This window comes from Onychomys torridus, chromosome 8, assembly GCF_903995425.1.
Source record: "Onychomys torridus chromosome 8, mOncTor1.1, whole genome shotgun sequence".
Lineage (NCBI taxonomy): Eukaryota > Metazoa > Chordata > Mammalia > Rodentia > Cricetidae > Onychomys > Onychomys torridus.
Window position 1 is genome coordinate 57,073,751 of NC_050450.1, and position 22,626 is coordinate 57,096,376.

Consider the following 22,626-nt stretch of genomic DNA (forward strand, 5'->3'; position numbering starts at 1 on the left):
GGGAGGGAGACAGCCCTGGGAATCAAGTATGCAGAAAAAGGCTCTCAACATGCAATCAGTGAACTTACAACCCAAATGTAGCTAAGGAAAAACTGACTGTAACAACAGAAACTGCACCTCTGTGGCTAGTGAGGAGAGCCACCATCTACCAGTACAGAAATCAAAGCTCAGTCTGTCCTGCTCCTGAGGGCAGTGAGGAGGAAAGCGGGGTGGGGGCAGCTTGAGCTGACTGGCAAGAACAGGACAGAATGGACATCCACAGCCCAATTCTCCCTGAATGTAAACAGAAGCATGGAGCAGTCCCAGGCAGCTCCAGGCCTCTACCCAGGCTATGTCAACAACCAAACAGTTCAGAAAGGGCAGGTAGAGTCTACACACCTCTCATTTACCATCCCAGATTAACGAGAACACAACATCGAGCACAGAGCAGGGAGTTCAGTACCACCAGCTTCCGATAGGAGAACACAGGAGGAAGCTCTTCCCCATGCAGACAGTGAGGTGTGATCCTGGAGCCTAGCATCACCTCCAACCCTCGACTCACACAACACCCAGCCATGGAGCAGGGAGTGCCACAGCCAACTCTCACTGCCACCCAGGACCCACGACACTGAGGTTTGGTTTGCTGAAGTGGTTTCCTCACTCCTGTCGGTCTCAACTCCTGAGCTCAGGCCACCTTCTGCCTCAGCCACCAACCACTGAGAGCACAGGCACTCACTCCTGGCGGACTACTGTCGTACACACAGACTTCCCAGCAATGGCATAATCAAGTCAGACAGGACCTAGAAAGCTCACTCATGGGCTAAAAGTTGGCTAAAGCTGAGTCAGCCCCATGCAGTTAGTAAACCAGTGTGTTAATGTGTCTTCCACCACACAGCATGAGTAAGACAGAATAGCACAGCAAACAAATTGAGTTACCCATGAACAACGTGGGAAATATGACTTTTTCTTGCCTAATAAAAAAAAAGGAAAAAATCATTAAACAACAATACAAACACATTTCACATCATGCCCTGAAATGAGCCCACACCTACCTACAGACAACTGGAAAAACCTGCCTGGTTGCCCACCATTTGCACCATGCACAAGCGATACATATAAAACCAGATTAAAGTTATGGAAAAAAAAGTGTTTTAAAGAAAATTCAAGTAACTAACACCCAAACTGCACACAAATTTAGTCTGGAATATAGAGTGTCAGTGGTAGGAGAAGGTAGGGCGACCAGGCACAGCAGCCTGCATCTGAGGGGCCAGCAGAAACCCCAGAGGACAAATTCCTGTTCTAAGAAATCCTCAGATAACCAGAATCTGCAAATATTTGTGACTCACTTAAGCCTTGGACCTAGCTAGTTCAAGTGTGTGTAGTTTCCTGGGCAAGGCTCAACTGCCTCTGAAGGCTTCCTGAGAAAATGCACCTGTTAGTCTGAAGTCCACTAGTTAGCTACAGTGATGGAGCTACAGACAGAGACCTCTCAGAACAAAAGGCCAGCACCACAGCCAAGGTTTTTAAGATGGGGCTTTTTACATGCTCAAGTCCCAAGCCACACTTCCCTATTTCTACAAAGACTGGCTTTTCTTTGACAAGCCAGAACTAATAATGTATCTGGAGTCGGGCAGCTTGTCCTTTCCTTTTCATCTAGTAACAGGTGAAGAGGCAGGCTGACAACACGAAAGCAAAGCAGCAGGAAGCAGTGATGCAGCCCACCCTCCAGAGCAGGGTGAAGACAAGGATTCCGGAAGCAAGAGCAGGTGAACACTGCAGTGTCTATCCACAAGGCACTTGTTAAATACAGCAAACACTGTACCAAGAGCCAATCCATAAAAGCATGTTTCACTGTTGGTAGAAACAATACAACATAAATTTTCATCATTTAAGACGAAACACAGCTGTCTGGGTCTGTCGGGAAGCACATTCCCTAGCATCCAGTTCAGGAAGCAGGGAAACACTGCCTCCAGCTGTTCCTGGGAACAGAGACCCACAGTCTCTCCTTTCAGCTTAACCTGATGCTCTACATCCAAGGGCAGGTTCCCCGCTCTGAGCACTGCCTGCCCTGGTCCCCCCTCACCATGACCACCTGCCGGCACTCTCCCACAAAGGCCTACAGTCCATCTCTGCCTCATGTCTCCTCTCACACCATCAGATGCCAACTGCTGCCCACCAAGAAATAGTCCCAGAGACAGCGAGGTTAGTAACCACTCTGTTCAGTAATCACAAGTTTTCAACACTCTTGAAGACTTCCTCCAAACTTTCTCTGTATTGTTCGGGGAATGGCTATTCTAATGAGAAAATGCCTGTTCATGTCATCTTGTTCCAGAACAGCTCAAAAATGGGCACTCCCAAGCCTGATGACAGTTAATTTAATACTTATCCACCTGAGAAACCCTAAGAGATAGAACAGAGATAGACTTATATAGTGATATTTTAATAGAAGGTCCTTGTTGTAACCTTCAGGACAGAAATGTCATAAGAAACAGCAATAGGGGTTGGGGATTTAGCTCAGTGGTAGAGTGCTTGCCTAGCAAACGCAAGGCCCTGGGTTCAATCCTCACCTCAGCTCAAAAAAAAAAGGAAAAAAGAAACAGCAATAGACCAGAATATTCCACTACAGGGATAAACAATAAAACTTTTAAGAATAGACTGTAGCTAGGCATGATGGTGTACGCCTTTAACCCCAGAACTCGGAGGCAGGGGCAGGAGGATCTCTGTGAGTTTGAGGTCATCCTGGTCTACATAATGAGTTCCAGGACAGACAGGGCTACACAGAGAAACCCTGTCTCAAAAACAAAAAAACAATTAAAAACCAGTAGACTACATAGAACAATCAGGTCTTTCATAAACAAGCTGTAAATACTGAAAACATCAGGAAATAAAAGTGCCTTTAAAAATCTTGTGACGTGTTCTAGAGCTGTCCCTGCTTTGCTGTTGGTTTTAAAGCTGCCTATTCCACTCACAAGAGACAATAGCAAGAGATCATGAGCACATCAGCTGCTGTTCCAGTACCAACTACCTAAAGTAAACGGTCAACAGACAGATTACAGGTCCCAACTAGTTCCCTAGAGTAAGTCCCACCCGTAACAAGAAGATAGCTATGGCATTAGAGAGAAAACAAGTAAGATGAAAGGCACTGACATGGAGAGACGCTGGCAATGGAAATCAAAACAGGCAATATTTACAGTGCACTCTTGGAGATGTGCTGCAAGAAGCTTATAACAGATGCATAAAAATCTGCTTTTACATGCCTGAAAATTACCTCTAAGAAAGGACAAAAACAGTGTGAAAGTAGAAAACTTATTTTTTACTTCACATACTTCTATGCCAACTGAAATTGTTTACACTAACGACATACCACTGCTTCAAGCTTAAAAACTTTTTTAAAATTTGAATGCACACACACCCTCCCCTTTGTTTTCTTTGTTTCGTTTTGTTTCTTCTTTCTTTTCTGAGACAGCTGGCTGGAAACTCACTAGGTATAGGAGGCTGATCTTGAACTCTGACCTGTATTTGACCCAGTGTCTAAAGACTTTACGACTTCGTATTTTTCTAAACTATTCAAATAAAAGGTCTGCCATACAGTCTGAATACAAATAATTGCAGTATTCTCCCCTTCTCTTAAAAGAATTTGCTCAGAGTTTTCCAAGCTATAAGCACCTGGAGAACAGGCCCACAGGAACCCTGCATGTTCTCCTGAACCCAGCACAGGTGTCTTTAGGAGATTAACCCCAGGACAGTCGGTGCAGATTCCAGGGGTGACAAATTCATTGGGGACCAGAAGACAACAACAGACCTCTGTCCTCTGGAACTTAAATAAGATGATCTCAGGGAGGCTCATCAGCATAAGTGACCTTCAAGACTTCAGTAACACCACATAAGAATTTGTAAACTTGGGGCTGGAGAGATGGCTCAGAGGTTAAGAGTATTGGCTGCTCTTCCAGAGGTCCTGAGTTCAATTCCCAGCACCCACATGTGGCTCACAACCATCTGTAATGAGATCTGGCTCCCCCTTCTGGCCTGCAGAGATACATGCAAACAACACTATATATATAATAAATAAATAAATCTTTAAAAAAAAAAAAAGAATTTGTAAACTTACTAAAACTGATCAGTGAGTCCAAGGATTAGAGCTGTAGCTCAGTGGTAGAAAAACTGGCACACATGAAGCCCTAGGTGATATCCCTAGAACTGCCAAAAAAAAGTCAAAGACTTACCCTTTATGGAAGAAGGTGGCACGCCCTGACCTTGGGCACTCAGGACCATTGCTATTCATCACCCCACAGTTAACGCTCCCTGGGATATAGGGCTTTCGGGATGCCTGGTCTTTTGCAAAGTTCCTGCAAGCTGCTAATTTGGATTCTAAAGCCTACAAAGAAAGAAGAAATAGCTGTCAAAACATTGGCCATACAGAAAACACCTGCATCTCAAATCCTTTCTATTTCAGGCTTCAACCCTTACCCTCCAGGACAATGGTCATTAGTTAAGATCATTTGTCTTTCTGGTAGAACAAGGAACATTTACACTGCCCCCTTCTCATGAGCTCAGACATTTAACTAATTCCTCTCAGTATCACTGAGGGACACAGATACAATGCACACCTTACAACTAAGAAAACCATGGTACCAGAAGGTAGAGAAAGACCCCAGATCTTTCAACCCATCCATTATTTGTTAAGTTCTGCAAAAAAATTATCACGTAAGAATGTTTTTAATGCAGCCCACTCTTTGTATAGGTTCTTCGGTCTACTTTTCACTGCATCAGACAGATCTGCTCCACTCCCACATAAAACGAAACCATTTTCTTTCGGTATCATACTGTAAACTATATACCTGACCCTTTGTCTATAATTAATTCATCTGTAAATGATACTGACCCTTTATCCTTTACCTCTAAATCTAATTATCTTTCCTTTACACCTATCACATGCATGCTCTACCAGAAAATGGATGATATGAAAACAAGAGGAACTTCTCATTTCTCCACATTTGGATATCATGAAATCCCTCCTCCCCAACAAAATTTCTCCCAAATCAAGTATCTGTCTACTAGACCCCTAAAAAAAGAAAAGGTAGGCCATGGAGAAAAAGATACAGCCCATTCAAATTCACAACACTAAAGGAAATCCATAGGTAATACAAAATTTCAGAATCTGTTTGGACATCCTACCCTAACATTTCAACAAAATATGAAACAGTACCAAAAACAAACTGAAACTTCTGTGAGTTCGAGGCCAGCTTGGTTTACAAAGCAAGATCCAAGACAGGCACCAAAACTACACAGAGAAACCCTGTCTTGGGGAAAAGATAAAAAAAAAAAAAAAAAAAAAGAACCCTTATGTGGGTGGTGGGAGTCGAACCCAGGTCCTCTGAAAGAGCAGCAATGCTCTTAACCACTAAACCATTTTTCCAGCCCTCTATTTTTAAAAGAGGCTCTAGATTTAATTCAACACACACACACACACACACACACACACACACACACACACACACACACACAGAAATTACATATAAAATACACAGCAGAGCTGGGCATGATCATGCATGATCTCCAGAGGCAGAGAAGGGAGGGAAGAGGATATCAGTTAAGGCCAGCCTGGGCTACATGATGAAACCAAAAATAATTAAAATATTGTCCTCCTTTATGATTATATGAAGAATGACATATACATGAGCATCATATCGTGAACTCTGCTTGACTCATTTTCAGTTTACAGAGTCAGACAACAGAGAGCTCAAGGAGTAGGTGGGAGGAGGGAGAGAAGAGGGAACTGAGATGTAACCTAACAAACTCAGAAGATTTAACCAAACTAATGAGGACTGGGAATGGAGCTCAAGAGTGGAATGTACACTTACTATGTGAAGCCAGGGTTCCACCTCTAACATCATAAATAAATAAACTTATTTTTTTAAATTGGATTGAGAGGAGACAGATTAAGTTTCCTTTTTTGCTTAAAGTTAAAGAAAGAAACTAAACACATCATTGTAAATTATGGAAATGAACACTACAACTCTTACAACAAATAGCATTAAAAATACCACCACCTCAGGAGTGAGGAGGGACTGCTGCATGGCTGGGAGCTGATGTGAGGACTAGAAAATAATCCACTTTAAGAGCGAGGATCAGGGCAGCAAACACAGGACCCTGTGTCTTAAGACCATTCTTCCCCTACAGGTCTAGTCAGGGTCTTGTGTAGACCAGGCTTGACTCAAACTCACAATCCTCCTGCCTCAGCTTCCTGGAGTGTTGAGGTTGTAAGTATACACCATCACACCCAGCCCATTTCTTCTTTATATAAAGTACAGTCCAATCTCTGCTTTCTTCACAAAGTGCCCTCCACAAATCTAAGGGGTGGGTGGCACAGTGGGTTAAGCACTCGCTGCACAAACTGGTGAGTGAGTTCAGATCCCGGGAAGCCACATTCCAATCCAACAGCTCAGTGTCTATAATCCCAGCAGTCATCTGGGATGGAGGAAGAGATGGAGAAAGACGACACGCTCACAGGTCAGCTAGCCTGATTACACAGACAGTGGAAGGCAAAGATGAATACACACAACTGTCCTCTGACCTCCACACGGACTATAACATGTATATGCCTGCACTCGCACATGAACACATATACAAATAAGTGACAGAGTGACAAATGGTAGGAAGTTACAAGGGCTGGTTATTAAAAAGAAGTCGCTGATGGAAATCCGTGACTAAAGCTAGCCATAGTGACTGTACAGCAACAGAGTAAGCCACAAGGTCCCATAACTGTTTCTAGTAATCCACGTGTTCAGTTATTCCAGATGGCTGGTCTCCCCTAGTACCAAGAGGACACTATAAAATCAATAGTGACAATGAATATGAAGAGTCCTGAAGGAGTAGGAAAAAGTGAACACAAGAGATGCTGATAAAGACCAGCACACAGCACTATTCTTGGTAAAAACTGAGGAAGAAGAGCACACTTTATTGTTTCAACTCTTTGGGAGGCTGAGAAAAAAGACCACCTGAGCTCATGAATTTGAGACTAACAAGATGCTATCTCAAAAAACAAAAATCCATCAGCAGAAAAATCAGCTTCAGGCTGGTGAGATGGCTCAGCGGGTTTATACAGCCAAGTAATAATAACCTGAGTTTGACTCCTGGGATCCAAGCAGTAGAAGTGGAAACTAGACCTGAATGTTGTTCTGCCCTTCACATGTATGTGTGCATGTATGCACATGTGCATGCATGTGTGCATATGTACACACACACACACACACACACACACACACACACACACACACACTTTAAACTTTTTGTAAAAAAAGAAAAAGAAAAACGAGAGCTGGAGATTAGGCTCAGAAGTGAACAGCAGTTGTTGCTTTCGTAGAGGACTTGGGTTTGATTTCCCAGCACACATATGGCAGGCAGCTCACAACCATCTGTAACTCCAGTTCCAGGGATCACTCTGACACCCTCAGCAGGCACCTGGTACTTGGTGCACAGACATACATGCAACTCATACATATAAAATAATGAAATAAATAAATATTTTATTTTGAATATTGAATATTAATTTATTAAAAATTAATAAAGAAACCAGCTTCCTATTTCAAAGGCCAAGCTACTGCAAACAAGCATGAAGGAGGTACTGAGGCTGAGGTAGCCCAAGAACAATGAGACCCAGTCAAGAATGGCCATGCCCAAGCCAGACACTGTCCCACAGCATACAAGATGAGGGGAACCAGAAGGCTAAGAGCTGGGGCCAAGGACAGGCTTTGAGGAGCTGCACTGTGGACAGCACAGCAGGGAAAACGGAAGAGTGTCCACAGGTAACCCCCAGGTAACCCAGGCTTCCAGAAATGGCCTAGTCTAGGGCTGTGCTGCTTCTCTAGTCTGGTCTTGGCTCATCAGTCGGTGGATGCTGATGCTTCTCAGCTTCATCAGGGTTCTCCTCACAGGAAAGAAACAGTTCAACAATACCCCAGCAGTGGAACACCTGGTGATAAATAATTAAATGCTTACCCCTACTTTCCGCAAGAGATCCCCCACGATGTTTAGTGCTGATATCCTAGCGGAAGGAGTTAGCGGACTGGTGCCAAAACCATTTGGTATAGCTACAGAAAAAGAAAAGCAGAGTGATGATATCAGAAACTCCTTTATACTGAATTGTAGTGATATTACAAACAGAACACATTTGAAACAAAACCATCCTGTTTCAAGATACAGACAGCATATAAAAGAGAGGTATCATAAAGCAGCTTAACCATCTGACAACTAGTGGATAACTTAAAATGTGTCACTACTCCAAACTGCTGAAAGAACAAAGATCCTTAACCATCTCAACAGGTATTTCTGGAGATCCTAACACTAGAACTGTGAGGGCAGAGGGCTGCCCACTTTGTCCTTAACAGACACTACCAAGATATTCCAATTAGAACACCTGCCACATATGAACTCTGAGACTATGGCAGCACAGGCCTACAAAGGTCCCAGGCAGAAAGAGGCCCAGTGCTGAGAAGGACAGTGGACATGTGCTCCTATCAGTAACCGAAAAGCTATCTCCAACTGAGAACTGCCCACAAAGGAAAGGTAATTTCCCGGGGAGCCTCACGGGTAGAGAAACCACACTTAAGGGCAGCCCCATGCCCAGGGAGCCTCACAGGTAGATAAACCACACTTATGGGCAGCCCCCATGCCCGGGGAGCCTCACAGGTAGATAAACCACACTTAAGGGCAGCCCCATGCCCGGGGAGCCTCACAGGTAGATAAACCACACTTAAGGGCAGCCCCCATGCCCAGCAGTAGTAGATGACCAACACAAAACAAACTCAAAGGTATTGTTGGAGATTTTTATTGTCTCATATTGCTTTGGGCTTTTTTTTTTTTTTTTAACCTTACTGGTGTTTTACTGTACATTATGGCTTCTGCTTTTGTGTTTTATGGGCTGGTGTGTGTGTGTGTGTGTGTGACTGTCTGCGTATACATGTGTTTCTCATCCTCTGGTTCTTTTCTTGTTAGTTTGTTAGTTTTCTTTTATTCTAGTTTGTGCTCTGTTGTTGTTAATTTTTTTTTTTTTTAAATAAGAGAGAAAGAAGGTGTGGACTTGGGGGTGGGAGGATCTGGGAACAGATACACAAGGGAACACCGTGATCATAATACACTGTATTTAAAAAAAACTATTTACAAATTAAAACAAATAAAAGAATACTACGTCACACTGGGTGCAGTAAAAGCAAGTGGATCTATCTCTGTTGAGTATAAGAAAGTGGATCTCTGAGTTTGAAGCCAGCCTGATCTACAGAGCAAATTCCAGGACAGCCAAGGCTACACAGAGAAGCCCTGTCTCAAACAAAAAGCAAAGAAAGACTGACATACAGACTGCACCAAACCAGTAATCAGCATAATGCTTTCTGTAACGACTTGAAATGTGACTAATGCAAGAGACCGGATTTTCACCACTCATTTAAGTTAATCCAAATTTTAAGAGTCACATGTTGCCAGCACTCGGGAGGCAGAGCCAGGTGGATCTCTGTGAGTTCAAGGCCAGCCTGGGCTACCAAGTGAGTTCCAGGACAGGCGCAAAGCTACACAGAGAAACCCTGTCTCGAAACAAGCAAAAACCAAAAACCAAAAACCAAAACAAACAAACAAACAAGTCACATGTGGCTAGTTGAGCAGCACAAATACAGAAAACTTAAGTAGCCGGAGAACCTTCTCCTGTCATCTAGAGGACGACAGTCTGGATTTTAAAAAGAGGACAGATAGCTTCAGTCGAGGGTGAAAGAAACATGGGGGAGTGGAGAAGCTGAGATAGGAACTGCAAACTACCTACACTGGAATTAAAAGGCACTGGGATTGCACTTCAAAGTTCTAAGACTGGCTACAAAATGGATTACCCCTATACTGGATTTAGCAATTATACTGATGAATCTCATCAGTTCCCCTGAATGTTACCTTTTTGGGCAGATCATATCGCAATTAACAGAAAGTTCTACCAGAGTCAAGCTTCTATCAATCTGAATACCTGTATGTAATGCCCATGGTTTTCCATGACATACCAAGAGCAAGAAATAAAATTATATTTAGGTATGATCAAAAACCTTAGTATGAAGCTGGGTGGTGGTGGTGCACACCTTTAACCCCAGCACTAGGGAGGCAGGTGTCTCTGTGAGTTCAAGGCCAGACTGGTCTACAAAGAGAGTCACAGAATAGCTAGAGCTGTTAAACAAAGAAACCCTGTCTCTAAAAAAACAAAACAAAAAACTTAGTATGAGAGACTGGATATGGTGGCACACGCCTATAATCCCAGAGTTTGGGAGAAAAGGCAGGAGGATCAGGAATTAGTTCATTATCAGGCCAGCCTGCGATGTATGAGACCATGTCTCAAAACCAAACACCAACTTATAGTACCAAAGAAACATGTACACATACAAACTCAACACACACAATCTCATAGTAAAGAAAAACTCTAATGAAGAAAATAAAAACCAGGATGGAAAGATGGCTCAGAAGTTAAGAGCACTGACTGCTCTTCCAAAGGTACTGAGTTCAATTCCCAGCAACCACATGGTGGCTCACAACCATCTGTAATGAGATCTGTTGCCTTCTTCTGGTCTGTTGGGTATACATGCATACAGAACATTGTATACATAATAAACAAATAAATCTTTTAAAATAAATAAATAAATAAAACCTTCTATAATCTTTAACTTTTTATCTTTTCTATGCTTTCAAACTTTCTACATGGACCTGGGAATATAGACCAGAGTCAGTACAATACAAAAAAAAAAAAAAAAAAAAAAGGAAAGGAAAACTAAAAACCTGCATGAACATGTATTTTTGCAATGGTGGTACACATCTTTAATCCTAGTACTCGGGAGGCAGAGGCAGGCGTATCTCTGAGTTAGAGGTCAGCCTGGTCTACAGAGCGACTTCCAGGACAGCCAGGGCTACACAGAGAAAGGCTGTCTTGGAAAATAAATACAAAGGTTTTACATTTTTAAAAATCTCGCTAAAGTTGCCCCTATCTTAACTGCAGGCTTCATCTCACGATTACACATCAATGGCCTAGGAAAACAATCCTTGCCAGGCGGCAGTGGTGCACACTTTTAATCCAAGCACTTGTGGATTTCTGTGAGTTCAAGGTCAGCCTGGTCTACAGAGTGGTCTTCCAGGAGAGGCACCAAAACTACCCAGAGAAACCCTGTCTCGAAAAGGAAAAAAAAAAAAAAAAAAAAAAGGAAAAGAAAAGAGTCCTTCCTTTGCTTTACGGACACTTAGAGTAACTAAACTATAGCAGCTCCTGTCCCACCAGCAAATGCATTGAAACTGACCTCTAACATGGCCTCAAGGAGAAAACACAAACCTTTTGGTGAAGGAAAACTGTTTTCTGTTCCTTTCCCAACAGGTGTTGCAGGCAAGGAGAGTGAAGCTTGGACAGCAGAATCCATCTTCTCACAGTCCAGAGTCGGAGAGCTGGGAGCAGATTTTCGGGTCACTTCCTGTTGTCGTTCCCGGACTGCTAGCTCTTGCCTTAAATCTGCAAAATGTTGCAAACAAAAGCAGGAATTCTCACTAGAGGGAGCAAATATTTCCTGCAAAGTCCCAACCAAAACATAAAGATATCCTTCCTAAGTTAGTATTTCTCAAAATGAACTTCCTATCTAAAAATTGTCATCTCAAGAAGGAAGATGTGAGCTCTACAATTTAAATAATCTATCTCTTAGAACTTAAAAACGTGGGGCAAGCTGGGTGGCTGCGGTGCACACCTTTAATCCCAGCACTCATGAGGCAGAGGCAGGTGAATCTCTGTGAGTTCGAGGTCAGCCTGGGCTACAAAGTGAGTTCCAGGGCTATACAGAGAAACCTGTCTTGAAAAACCAGAAAGGAAAAAAAAAGGATACTAAGTTACTCCACTTTTGAGTTCAACAAAGATAAAAACAAACTGATGAATATGACCTGGATCCACAACTACCTTGTCCACAAGGACAAGAGAGGCAAGCAACCCCACAGCCCAGTCATGGAGGAAAAGAAACCAACCTGGGCAAGGGAATTGTTAATCCTTTTTTTTTTTAAATAAAGAGGAACGAACAATTTCCCAAAAGTCCTCTAAACTCCACACTCATGCCTTTGCACTCATTCAGGCAGATGCAGGTGCGCGCACACACACTCACACACACACCAAAAACAGTAATAAAATAAAATTTTTGATAAAAAAAGAAATCCTGTCACTACAACTTAAACAAACCCTACACAAAAATAAAAAGAAATCTTTTTTAAAATTCTAATAAAAAACTTCAAATGTTATCACACTCAGGAAAAAGATAATAAAAAGGCTCTGAAAATCTGTAAGAGATTACATAGAGTTAAAACACACTTCCTTTAAAACTTCCTCTCTCCTCAGACACACAAGAAAATTCAGACTTTTTTTTTTTTTTTTTGGAACTGAGGACCAAACCCAGGGCTTTGCGCTTGCTAGGCAAGTGCTCTACCACTGAGCTAAATCCCCAACCCCAGACTATTATAAAGGAAACAAGAGCAAGAACAGTAAATGCTCCTAACTGCTGAGCCATCTCTCCAGACCCAAACCTGTTTTAAAAACTTGTGATGGCAAGGACTGGAGAGATGGCTCAGCGGTTAAGAGCACCAACTGCTCTTCCAGAGGTTCAGTCCCCAGCACCCACACAGCAGCTCACAACTGTCTGTACCTCCTCTTCTAGCGGGTCCGACACCCTCACACAGACATATACCAATGCACACAAAATGTTTTTAAAAAACTTGCAATGACATGTATATAAACAGAAAAAAGGGAATGTGTATGTCTACTGGTCTGCCCATAGGAAATAGTCAGAAGTTATATAAAGAAAAATATAAGGACATATCATGTACACCATAAAAAACTGAACCAAATATGTCACACTGTGAGTGGGCTTTTCTAATATTCTGATTTTTACTGTGCTTCTAAGGAGAGACAGAAGTCTTAAAGTGTGTACTAGCTACATGTATAAACAGCAACATATACACATACATGGTTCTACGTAAATAACATGAAGATATTTAAATAGAATCAAAATAAAGAAAAAAATCCCAACTGAAGGAAGTACTGTGTTGGAAAAACTCTGTCTCACTTTTCTCATCTAAAATATGGAGGTCATACCTACTTCTTAGCATTGATGTATGGGTGTGAAAGAAATTACCAAGTTAAAAGCACTTTGCACAATGATTAAAAGGCATGTAAATGCATGTAAAACTAGAGCATCTTAGAAATTGAAGGCTGAGACATAGCTCAGAAGCAGAGTGCTTACCTAGCATGCTCAAGGTCCTGGGTTTGACTCCCCAGCACGATCACCCTCCCAGGCTCAGGGACAAGGCAATGGATAAATACTTGCTAAGTTCTAACACTTACCTCTTGCTTCATCCTTTAGCCTTTGTACTGAGACCAACAAAGATTCCTTTTCATCGAGTTCACTTTCTAAAAATGCATTTCGCTCAATGGCCTGATTTAGCCTTTGTTCAAAGTCTTCCAGTGAAACTATTGTTGCCCTTTAAAAAAAATGTAAAAGCCCATGAATTAAACAACATGTACAAACAGCAAGCACAAAAGGAAGCAGTCAGTTTATCTCCTGCTGTTCCTGACCCAGTCAGCCTGACCCAATTTGGAGAATGATCTCACTCCATTCAACAAAAATTAGCATGCACCTATTCTGTAGCCTCCCATTCCCTGCTATCCACTGCCGAAATAAAATTCCCCAACTAAAGTTAGAACTCAGAATGCCAATTCCAATCTTATCAGTTACAGTCAGCTGCCAAAATGTCTCTCCAGAGCGTTTCTTCTTTAGTCTTTGGCCCCAACAGTCTCCCCTCTCCTGCCTTAGTTCTTTTTCTCATCGGGACTACTGCCTAATGGTTCTATATCTCCTCCTTACTTAAACTTCTCAGTATTGTCTTCGCAACTCAAACTCAGGTATTACCCTTTGTTTTGTCAAAGAAATAAAGAGACTCTCAATCATAGCACACAGGGTTAGTCACAACCTGGCCCCAAGCACCTTCCATTCCTACACCCTTCAGCTGTCACTAGACCTGCCAATCAAAGCAGCCTATTACCGGAGTTGTTCAAACACCTCCTTGCCTCTCAGCCTCTTCACTGTCTCTCTGTCTAGTTAACTTTCCTTCTTTGCAGACTCAACTCCAATTTGTAAAAAGGCTCCCCAGTTCACACAGGCCTTGGACATCCTTCTTACTGGAGCATTTATTATAGTAGAAGTTCTTAGGGATCAGCTCCAAGGACAGTGACTAGCATCCTGTCAATCAAGAGTCAATACTAAAGAAAAGTAGTAGGCTTGGCGCTGGAGAGATGGCTCAGAGATTAAGAGCACTTGTTGGGAACTGAACTCAGGACTCTCCTTCCAAAGGTCCTGAGTTCAATTCCCAGCAAGCACAAAGTGGCTCACAACCATCTATATAATGAGATCTGGTGCCCTCTTCTGGCGTACAGGCAAACATGCAGACAGAACACTGCATACATAATAGATAAATCTCTAAAACAAAAAGGGAAAAAAAAGTGCTAGGTAATAATTATAACGTAGTGGTTAGGTTTAGAATGTAGGTTTAGAACGGTTAAGAAACAGCTGGCAGTCAGTGGTGGCGCACACCTTTAATCCCAACACTCGGGAGGCAGAACCAGGCGGGATCTCTGTGAGTTCAAGGCCAGCCTGGTCCACAGAATGAGATGCAGGACAGGCACCAAAACTTCAGAGAAACCAAAAAAGTGAAACAATACAGAGACATAAAAACCTGACTATAGTAACAACAAGCCACTGAAGGATGAAAGCAGTAATTAAAGGATCCATTGGTCAATATTAAAGTGTAAAGATAACTACTGAATCCAAGCTTAAGATGCAGAGGCCTACAGAACAGGAGGTCGGTAATGAGAACACACAAGGAAGAAAGGATGCCTGAGGCACATCTCTGCTTTGCTCAAACTCACAGAAATCCTCCCACCTCAGTCTCCAAGTACTGAGATTACAGGCACAAACCATACTCAGCTGTGGCACTTGGGAGACAGAGGCAGGTGGCTCTGTGAGTTCAAGGACAGCCTGATCTACAAAGTGAGTTCCAGGACAGCCTGGACTGTTACACCATCTCGAATAATACCAAACTGGGTATGATATTGTGTGTGCCTGTAACCGCAGCACTAAGAAAAGCAGAGACAAGAGGATGGCGAAAGCATGTGAAGTTCTTTATTTAGGAAGATTTAAGGAAATTTGTTTTGGAACCGGTCTGTAACTTGCTATGTAGCTCAGGCTGGCCTCAAACTCAGGAGAGCCACCTGCCTCAGTCTCCCGTGTGCTGGGTTTATACTTGTGCACTACCAAGCCTGGCTTGCGGTTTTGGTTTGGTTTATTTTTTTGGTTCCTTTCAATTCCGAAGTGGGAAACTGGGTTCTTCCTAAGGTCCAGGTGAAGGCCTGAGCTGACAATGGTTATCCTCATGCAATGCACAGGATCCTGTACCTTTTTGCTCGCTCCAGGTCATCATTGGCCTGCTCCAGCTCTCTCACATACTTATGCAGTTGCTCCTTAATGGCCCGGGTCTGACTTAAGTCATCTTCTAACACTGAGACCTGCTTGTAGCTCTGTGCATACTGATGCTCTAGTTTCTCCTGAAAGAAGAGGTGCAGAGAAAGATGCATCATTAATATAGAATCATCTATTAATAAAAGAATTGTCCAAAGCAAAGGAGAAAAAAACATCAAAGGACTTCACCACAATCTGAGTTGATAGCACATACCTCCTTCTGGCAATATTTTTAAAACTACATGGACAGAACCATTCTAGATGTCTTTAATTCATGTAAAACTTACATAATAACTATTCTCTCTCAGAAAAAAAAATCTTTCTGAAAAGTAAAATAATAGAAACCACCAGGTGGCAGTGGTGCACGCCTTTAATCCCAGCACTCGGGAGGCAGAGCCAGGCAGATCTCTGTGAGTTCAAGGCCAGCCTGGGCTACAGCATGAGATCCAGGACAGGCACCAAAACTACACAGAGAAACCCTGTCTCTAAAAACAAAACAAGCCGGTTGTGGTGGCGCACGCTGGTAGGATTTGCTGAAGGAGGCGGAGGCAGGAGGATCACGAGTTCGAGGCCAGCTTAGGCTACACATTTGGGGGTTGGGGATTTAGCTCAATCCTCAGCTCCAAAAAAAGAAAGAAAGAAAGAAAGAAAGAAAGAAAGAAAGAAAGAAAGAAAGAAAGAAAGAAAAGAAAGAAAGGAAAGAAAGGAAAGAAAGAAAGGAAAGAAAGAAAAGAAAGAAAGAAAGGAAAGAAAGAAAGAAAGAAAGAAAGAAAGAAAGAAAGAAAGAAAGAAAGAAAGAAACCTTGCCTCAAAAATCTAACCCTGGGAGCTGGAGAGGACTCTGAAGTGAAGAGAAGTGATGCTCTTGCAAAGGACCAGAGTTTGATTCCCAGCACTCATGTCAAGCAGCTCCAAACCACATGTAATTCCAGCTCTAAGAGAGCCAATGTTTTTTCAGCCTCCATGAAGACTGTATTCACATGGCATAGCCACACAGACACGTATTTTAAAATTAAATCTTTAAAAAGGAAACAAACTTGATTGGGTAACCTCTAGGTTTGCAGATGAGTACAACCCAACAAATATTCTCAAGGACCCGAGAGGCCCTCAAACCGTACAGGCCACTGATAGTACTCCTACTGCACTACTAGCCGGGCAGTGGTGGTCAGGCCTATAACCCCAGCACTTGGGAGGCAGAGGCAGCAGATCTCTGAGTTCAAGGCCAGCCTGGTCTACAGAGTGAGTTCCAAGACAGCCAAGGCTACACAGAGAAACCTGTCTCAAAATAAATAAATAAATAAAAATAAAATAAAAAATAAAACAAACTGCTACTGAAGGCACAGCACATACTGGTTACAGGACATAGAGAAGTCAAGCTGGAACTGTACTGATAGCTTCCTTTCTGCTGACTAGCTTTCACAGTGCCAGAAGCTGCCATACAGGCTGCTGGTATTACCCAGCACAGCGCCCCACAGGCAACAGTACTGACCTGCCAGGCCAGATGTGCCTACTGATGCAGTAACAGCATGAAGGTTAGAGGAGGAATCAACCACTTTTGGATTGTATTTGAAGCCTACCTCATGGTAGGGAATTCAAGCCTGGTATTATAAACCTGGTCAAAAGGTCACAGGCCCTAGTAAGGAACCTACTTATATCTTTTTTGCTTAAAAATATGTCTATCTATTTATTTATACCCATAGACTAGTACTGCCTTCAACACTAGCCAAAGAAAGAGACTAGTGAGTGCTCAGCCCTAAATGGGAGATCTCTAACAACACCATCATCCCACCCCACCACCAAGGCTCAGGGAACACCACAGAAGAGATAGTGCAAAGGATGTAAGAGCTGAAAGATGAGCAAGAGTTCTGGAAAATGTTGAAAATACAGTTGTCCCCTGGATATAACATGACCCTTGCAATCACTGCAGCTAGGGTTCCATAAGACCTATGTCAGAGCAAACTAACAAGACCAGTTAGCATCACAAGAGCCAGAACCAACTATACTCATGGGTTACAGGAGGGAAAAGAAACAAGAAATGGGTAGGGAACAAGTTGAGAGGAACAGGAGAGAGGCTGGTGGTGAACGTGATCATAATACATCGTTTATATGGAATGGTCAAGGATAAAAAAAGATATTCTATTTAAAAAAAAGAAATACAGTGGGGCAGAGGTGGTGCACACCTTTAATCCCAGCACTCGGGAGGCAGAGGGGATCTCTGTGAGTTCGAGGCCAGCCTGGTCTGCAGGGCATGTTCCAGGATAACCAGGGCTACACAGAGAAACCCTGTCTTTGAAAAAAAAAAAAGGGGGGGAGGGATACTCTATTAAGCCTCTAAGGCAGTTGATGAAGAGAAGAACTGTACTCAGGGAATGCACATGCTAGGCAAGCACTCTACCAACCACTAAACCCCATCCGCAAGGCCTGAAAACTCCTTTTTGAAGGAAAATTTCTAACCCACATTAAATTCCAAAACTCAAGAGGAACAATACCAAAAAAAAAAAGGAATGCCATGTCATATAAATATCATTTTAAGGTAATACACAACAAGGCAAGCAATTTGTCTAAACAAATATTAGGAAGCATTAGAGAATATAGGAACTGAAATATCGTGAGGACCATGACAGGCAGAAAACTGACAGCCATAACATTCCAAGAAGAACTCCTAAACTCTGAACCACCTCTCGGTTCTATTTTTTTAAAAAGATTCAGAAGTCGGGGTTGGGGATTTAGCTCAGTGGTAGAGCACTTGCCTAGCAAGCACAAGGCCCTGGGTTCAATCCTCAGCTCCAAAAAAAAATTCAAAAGTCTATCTTAAGCTTTTTAAAAATAAATATTTTTTTGGTTGCTTGCTTCTTTCAGACTACTGAATACATTTCTCATTTTTTAAATATTACTAAATTTCATGTATGTGTACACACTTTCACACATGTGTGGAGATCAGAAAACAACTTGAAGAAAAAGTTTCTCTTCTTCCACCATGTGAGGTTGTCAGGCTTAGTGACAAGTGCCTGTCCCCACCAAGCCATCTGGCTGGCCCTCCATTTCTCATCTAACGAAAGCCAGTCCACTCGACAGTACTGCAGCCAGGGAAGTAGCTTCTGCCACGGTTACCTTTAACGCCTCCACTTCATATTTCAGTCTTTGGTTGTCAGCTTGCAGGTCTCTATTTCTCTGTTCAGCCTGTACTAACTGTGCCTCCAACTCTGCTTCTAATTCTCTGCTTCCTTCCTGGAATTCAACTAGCTCATCCCGAGCTTCCTGGAAGCTAAACAGAAGCAAAGTAGGAAAGACATGTTAATAGTTGAGTCCTCTCATATAACATATCAATTCAGTAATTTCTGACTGAAAATTAATGTTCTCATAAAATATTAAACAGTAAAGAAAATGTCTTATACTTCTTGCTCCACATATATTCAGGATTCAATAAAAAAGTAGTTATATGCCCTCCCCCAAAAAACCTACATAAATCAGTAATTGCAATATTTACATGGCTCAGAATTGCAAGCGTCTTCCTCCATTTATTGTACTAAGGAACTTCAATTGGGCATTAGTTTCAATTTTTTTATTTTATTTTATTTTTTTTTGGCCAGTGCTCTACCACTGAGCTAAATCCCCAACCCCTAGTTTCAATTCTAATCAACAGACATCAACACATACTCTAAATCACAACGGCTGGTGCATCACTCACTCTTACCACTAACTCAAAACTGGGCAGTTTACTATGCTTCTCCATCTTTTTTTTCCTAATGCACTAATACATTACCTTAATACTACAAACCAGCTTAATATTTAGATAAATTCTTCAGTAACTGGCTTGCTCTATAAAGGCATTACTTAATCTCCTGCATTTAATTGCATTTTAAGAAGGGTTCACAGGCTTCCCTGACTCTGGAGGAATCTGTAACATTAGAACAAATGAAGAACCTCTGCTGGACACAGAGCATCTTCATCCCCTTGGCCTGATACAACCATAGGAAAGAACAATGAGATTTGGTAAAGCTTTGTTAACTCTGCCAATCAAAGGAGGAAAATGTCTAATTGTTTTAGTAAGATTTCAAAGCTGGAGAGAAGGCCCAGTGGTTAAGAGCACTGGCTGCTCTTCCAGAGGACCAGAGGTCCCATTCCCAACTTCTACATGGCAGCTCACAATCATCTTTAACTCCATCCCAGGGGATATAACGCCCTCTTCTGGTCTGTATGGTCACCAGGCATGCACATGGTGCACAGACATACATCCAGGCAAAACATACATGCACATAAAATAAAAACAAATACATCTCAAAAAATATATATAAGCCGGGCAGTGGTGGCACATGCCTTTAATCTCAGCACTCAGGAGGCAGAGGCAGGTGGATCTCTGTGAGTTCCAGGCCAGCCTGGTCTACAAAGCAAGATCCAGGTAAGGCGCAAAGCTACACAGAGAAACCCTGTCTCAAAAAACAAAAACAAAAAAAATATTTTTTTTTCTTCATATATATATGTATATACATGTATATGTATATATATGTGTGTGTGAATATATATAAAAAGATTCATTAAATAATATAAATTTAAGATAAGTTTTGAGGCCAAAGAGCTATTTTCTTCCCAACTAAGGAAAACATTATTTATAAAAGCAATTTTATAACATGCTCTATATCTTGGAAGCTCAGCTACCTCCCAACATTAATAATGCATGCCTGGAAAGACTAAAGGCTGTTTTAAGCATCTCAAATGAGCAAATGAGGGAGCACCATTACACACACAGAAGGCCAAAGACAGCCTAGTGACAAGTCACAGGAGGCAAGCAATCAGAAGAAATCACAGCTTCCTGCTATTTCAATGTGAAGAACATAAAGATTGCTGGTAGTTCTATACTATTTAAATACAAACATTGTTATGACTATGGAATCACAACCCTAAATCTGAAGCTCTAAATTTAGCCTTGTACTCCAAAAGAAAAAAAACATGGGCAAGCTATGCATGGCATATTACAAATCACACCCCTATTTTAACAGTTTTTCAACAGTACCTTTGCTTATACTTCAAGGAAAGTTCCTTCCAATAAGCAGTTTCTTCCTTTAAACTTGAAAAATCTGGTATATCTTCACCATCCATGGTCAAGAAAGCCTGTGACGTTAAAGACAAAGAACCCAGGATGTAAGTGAAAGCATGATACTGTGTTTGGTAGTTTCAAAGGTTCTAGGAGTGGCCAGAACTTTCTAAAACATAAGCACACATCCTACCTCACTCAGGGACAACCAACACTGTGGATAAGGTCATGGCAGCAGATGACATCAACAGGATCAGAGGGAATGAGGCATTTTCAGCTATAGCACTGGGTTCTAGATAATTTACCCACAGAATTACCCTCCAATTCCAGCAGTTAGTTTATGGCCAACTGGTCTTCAGGGAATCCAATAACAGAAACAAACAAATATCAGAGAATCCGTCACTCCACACTTCCCTGGGGATCTGGGGATGTGGCTCAGCTGTTCAAGTGCTTGCCTAGGGTTTGGCCTCTGGCAACACCTGAAATCTCAGCACTGAGAATTGGACGTGGGAGGTCATCCTTAGCTACACAGAAAGTTCAAAGCCAGCCTAGGTTACATGAGACTCTGTCTCGAGAGGGAAAGAGGAAAGAAGGAAGAAGGGAAGGGAAAAGGAGGGAGGGAGGGAAGAAAGCTGCTTAGAGCCCTCATGCCAAGTGAAACTACTACATCAGGCAAGACCCACATTCTCAAATCATACTTCTGAAAGCATCCTCAGTCATCCCTCAATCCAACTTTACTCCAAAGGTCCACTCATCTCCAACTGAATAATCTTCGTCTCAGTGTTCCCCAAGGTATTCACAGAAGGAGGGACCTAGTTAGTTGTTCTTGCCATTTCAACTACCTAAAACTCCCTAATGATCGTGGTACAGATTAAAAACACCAAGATGACTGGCCCACTCCAGATTCCTGCCACATTTTTCCTACAATCCCCTCTTTACTTCTGTCCCAGCACCACATCCACACAGCAGATACACAGTAATGTCTACTGAATTAAACCACAATGTGTGCCAGCCAGTAAGGACTGAAGAACAATCCAAAACAAACTAACAAACCTTAGAAATGCAGAGAATTCAAAACTCATCTCAACAGTTCCCTTAGATGCTTCGCAATAACCCAGTCACAGACCATAGCACCTACAGAACTCCAGATTCAGGTGGGTACACAAGAGATGCATGAGAATGATGTTTAGTGGGGATAAAACTAAAAATAACTTGATATGCTAAGTTTAATTATTTTGATCCACAGTGCCAATTTTTCCTAAACCAAGTCTTTGCTAATCATACTATCTATTATTATCTTGACATCTAATTAATAAATCTTCCAGTTATCTTAAACTGCCAATCCCCCTGAAAGTTATTTCAAAGAGCTAGATTCTTGGCACACCTTGTATTCCTTCATGGCACTAAGTACAACAGATTGCTAAGAGAAGGCACCCAATGCTCCAATCATTTACCGAATACTAGTAAGATATTACTAAGCACTAATTATTTATGTATTTATTGGCCGACTACACTGTCCTCTAATCTGATTACACCCACACTAGCACAGGTCTGTCGGTATCACTTTATTCTTAGAGATGTCTTTAAAACATGAGTACTTTAATATGCGAACCACACAGGGCTTGGAGTCCTGCTGAGGCTGGGTTCTAGGTTCCAATTCTGCCATTAAATTACTTATACAAACTGCCTACTATCTTAGGGCTTCAGTTGTTTGTTTCATCTAATAAAGGTGTGGACTATACTGGGGTGGCTAACTATTTCAAGTATGTGTACTGACTAATAAATACTGATTGGTTCTCTAATTCTGTCCCTTTGTCAAGGTTCCAGAAATTCCCACTTCACTTGCCCAAATATAGGTCACTGGTTGACTTCTGGTAGTCTATGGATAAGGATGGGCTGGCTCTTCAGCAGCCAGAGGCACTCATTTCAAAAGATTCAAAGTAAGGCATCATCCTGTGGTGTTAGAAACTCCTCAGAGTTAATACTGACGTCTCCTTAGGTAATCTAACAATCCAGACGAGGACAAAATTACAGGAAATGTGTGGTAGCACCTAGAGTAAAGCA

General features: G+C 42.1%; 1 protein-coding gene across 3 annotated transcripts in view; it reads right to left on the reverse strand.

The window, feature by feature from the left end:
• Ndel1 (nudE neurodevelopment protein 1 like 1) overlaps positions 1-22,626 on the reverse strand; it is a 33,921-nt gene that overhangs the window by 3,823 nt on the left and 7,472 nt on the right. For 2 of the 3 annotated variants that reach the window (XM_036196460.1, XM_036196461.1), the window contains exons 2-8: positions 20,542-20,639; positions 18,642-18,795; positions 15,468-15,616; positions 13,361-13,497; positions 11,321-11,494; positions 7,978-8,069; positions 4,203-4,354 (exon numbers count right to left, since the gene is read on the reverse strand). In XM_036196460.1, the coding sequence (XP_036052353.1) occupies positions 4,203-4,354; positions 7,978-8,069; positions 11,321-11,494; positions 13,361-13,497; positions 15,468-15,616; positions 18,642-18,795; positions 20,542-20,627 (944 nt within the window). In that variant the 5' untranslated portion in view covers positions 20,628-20,639. Of the gene's footprint in view, positions 1-915; positions 951-4,202; positions 4,355-7,977; positions 8,070-11,320; positions 11,495-13,360; positions 13,498-15,467; positions 15,617-18,641; positions 18,796-20,541; positions 20,640-22,626 lie in introns of all 3 variants that reach the window. The other variant, XM_036196462.1, reaches the window with a different exon arrangement.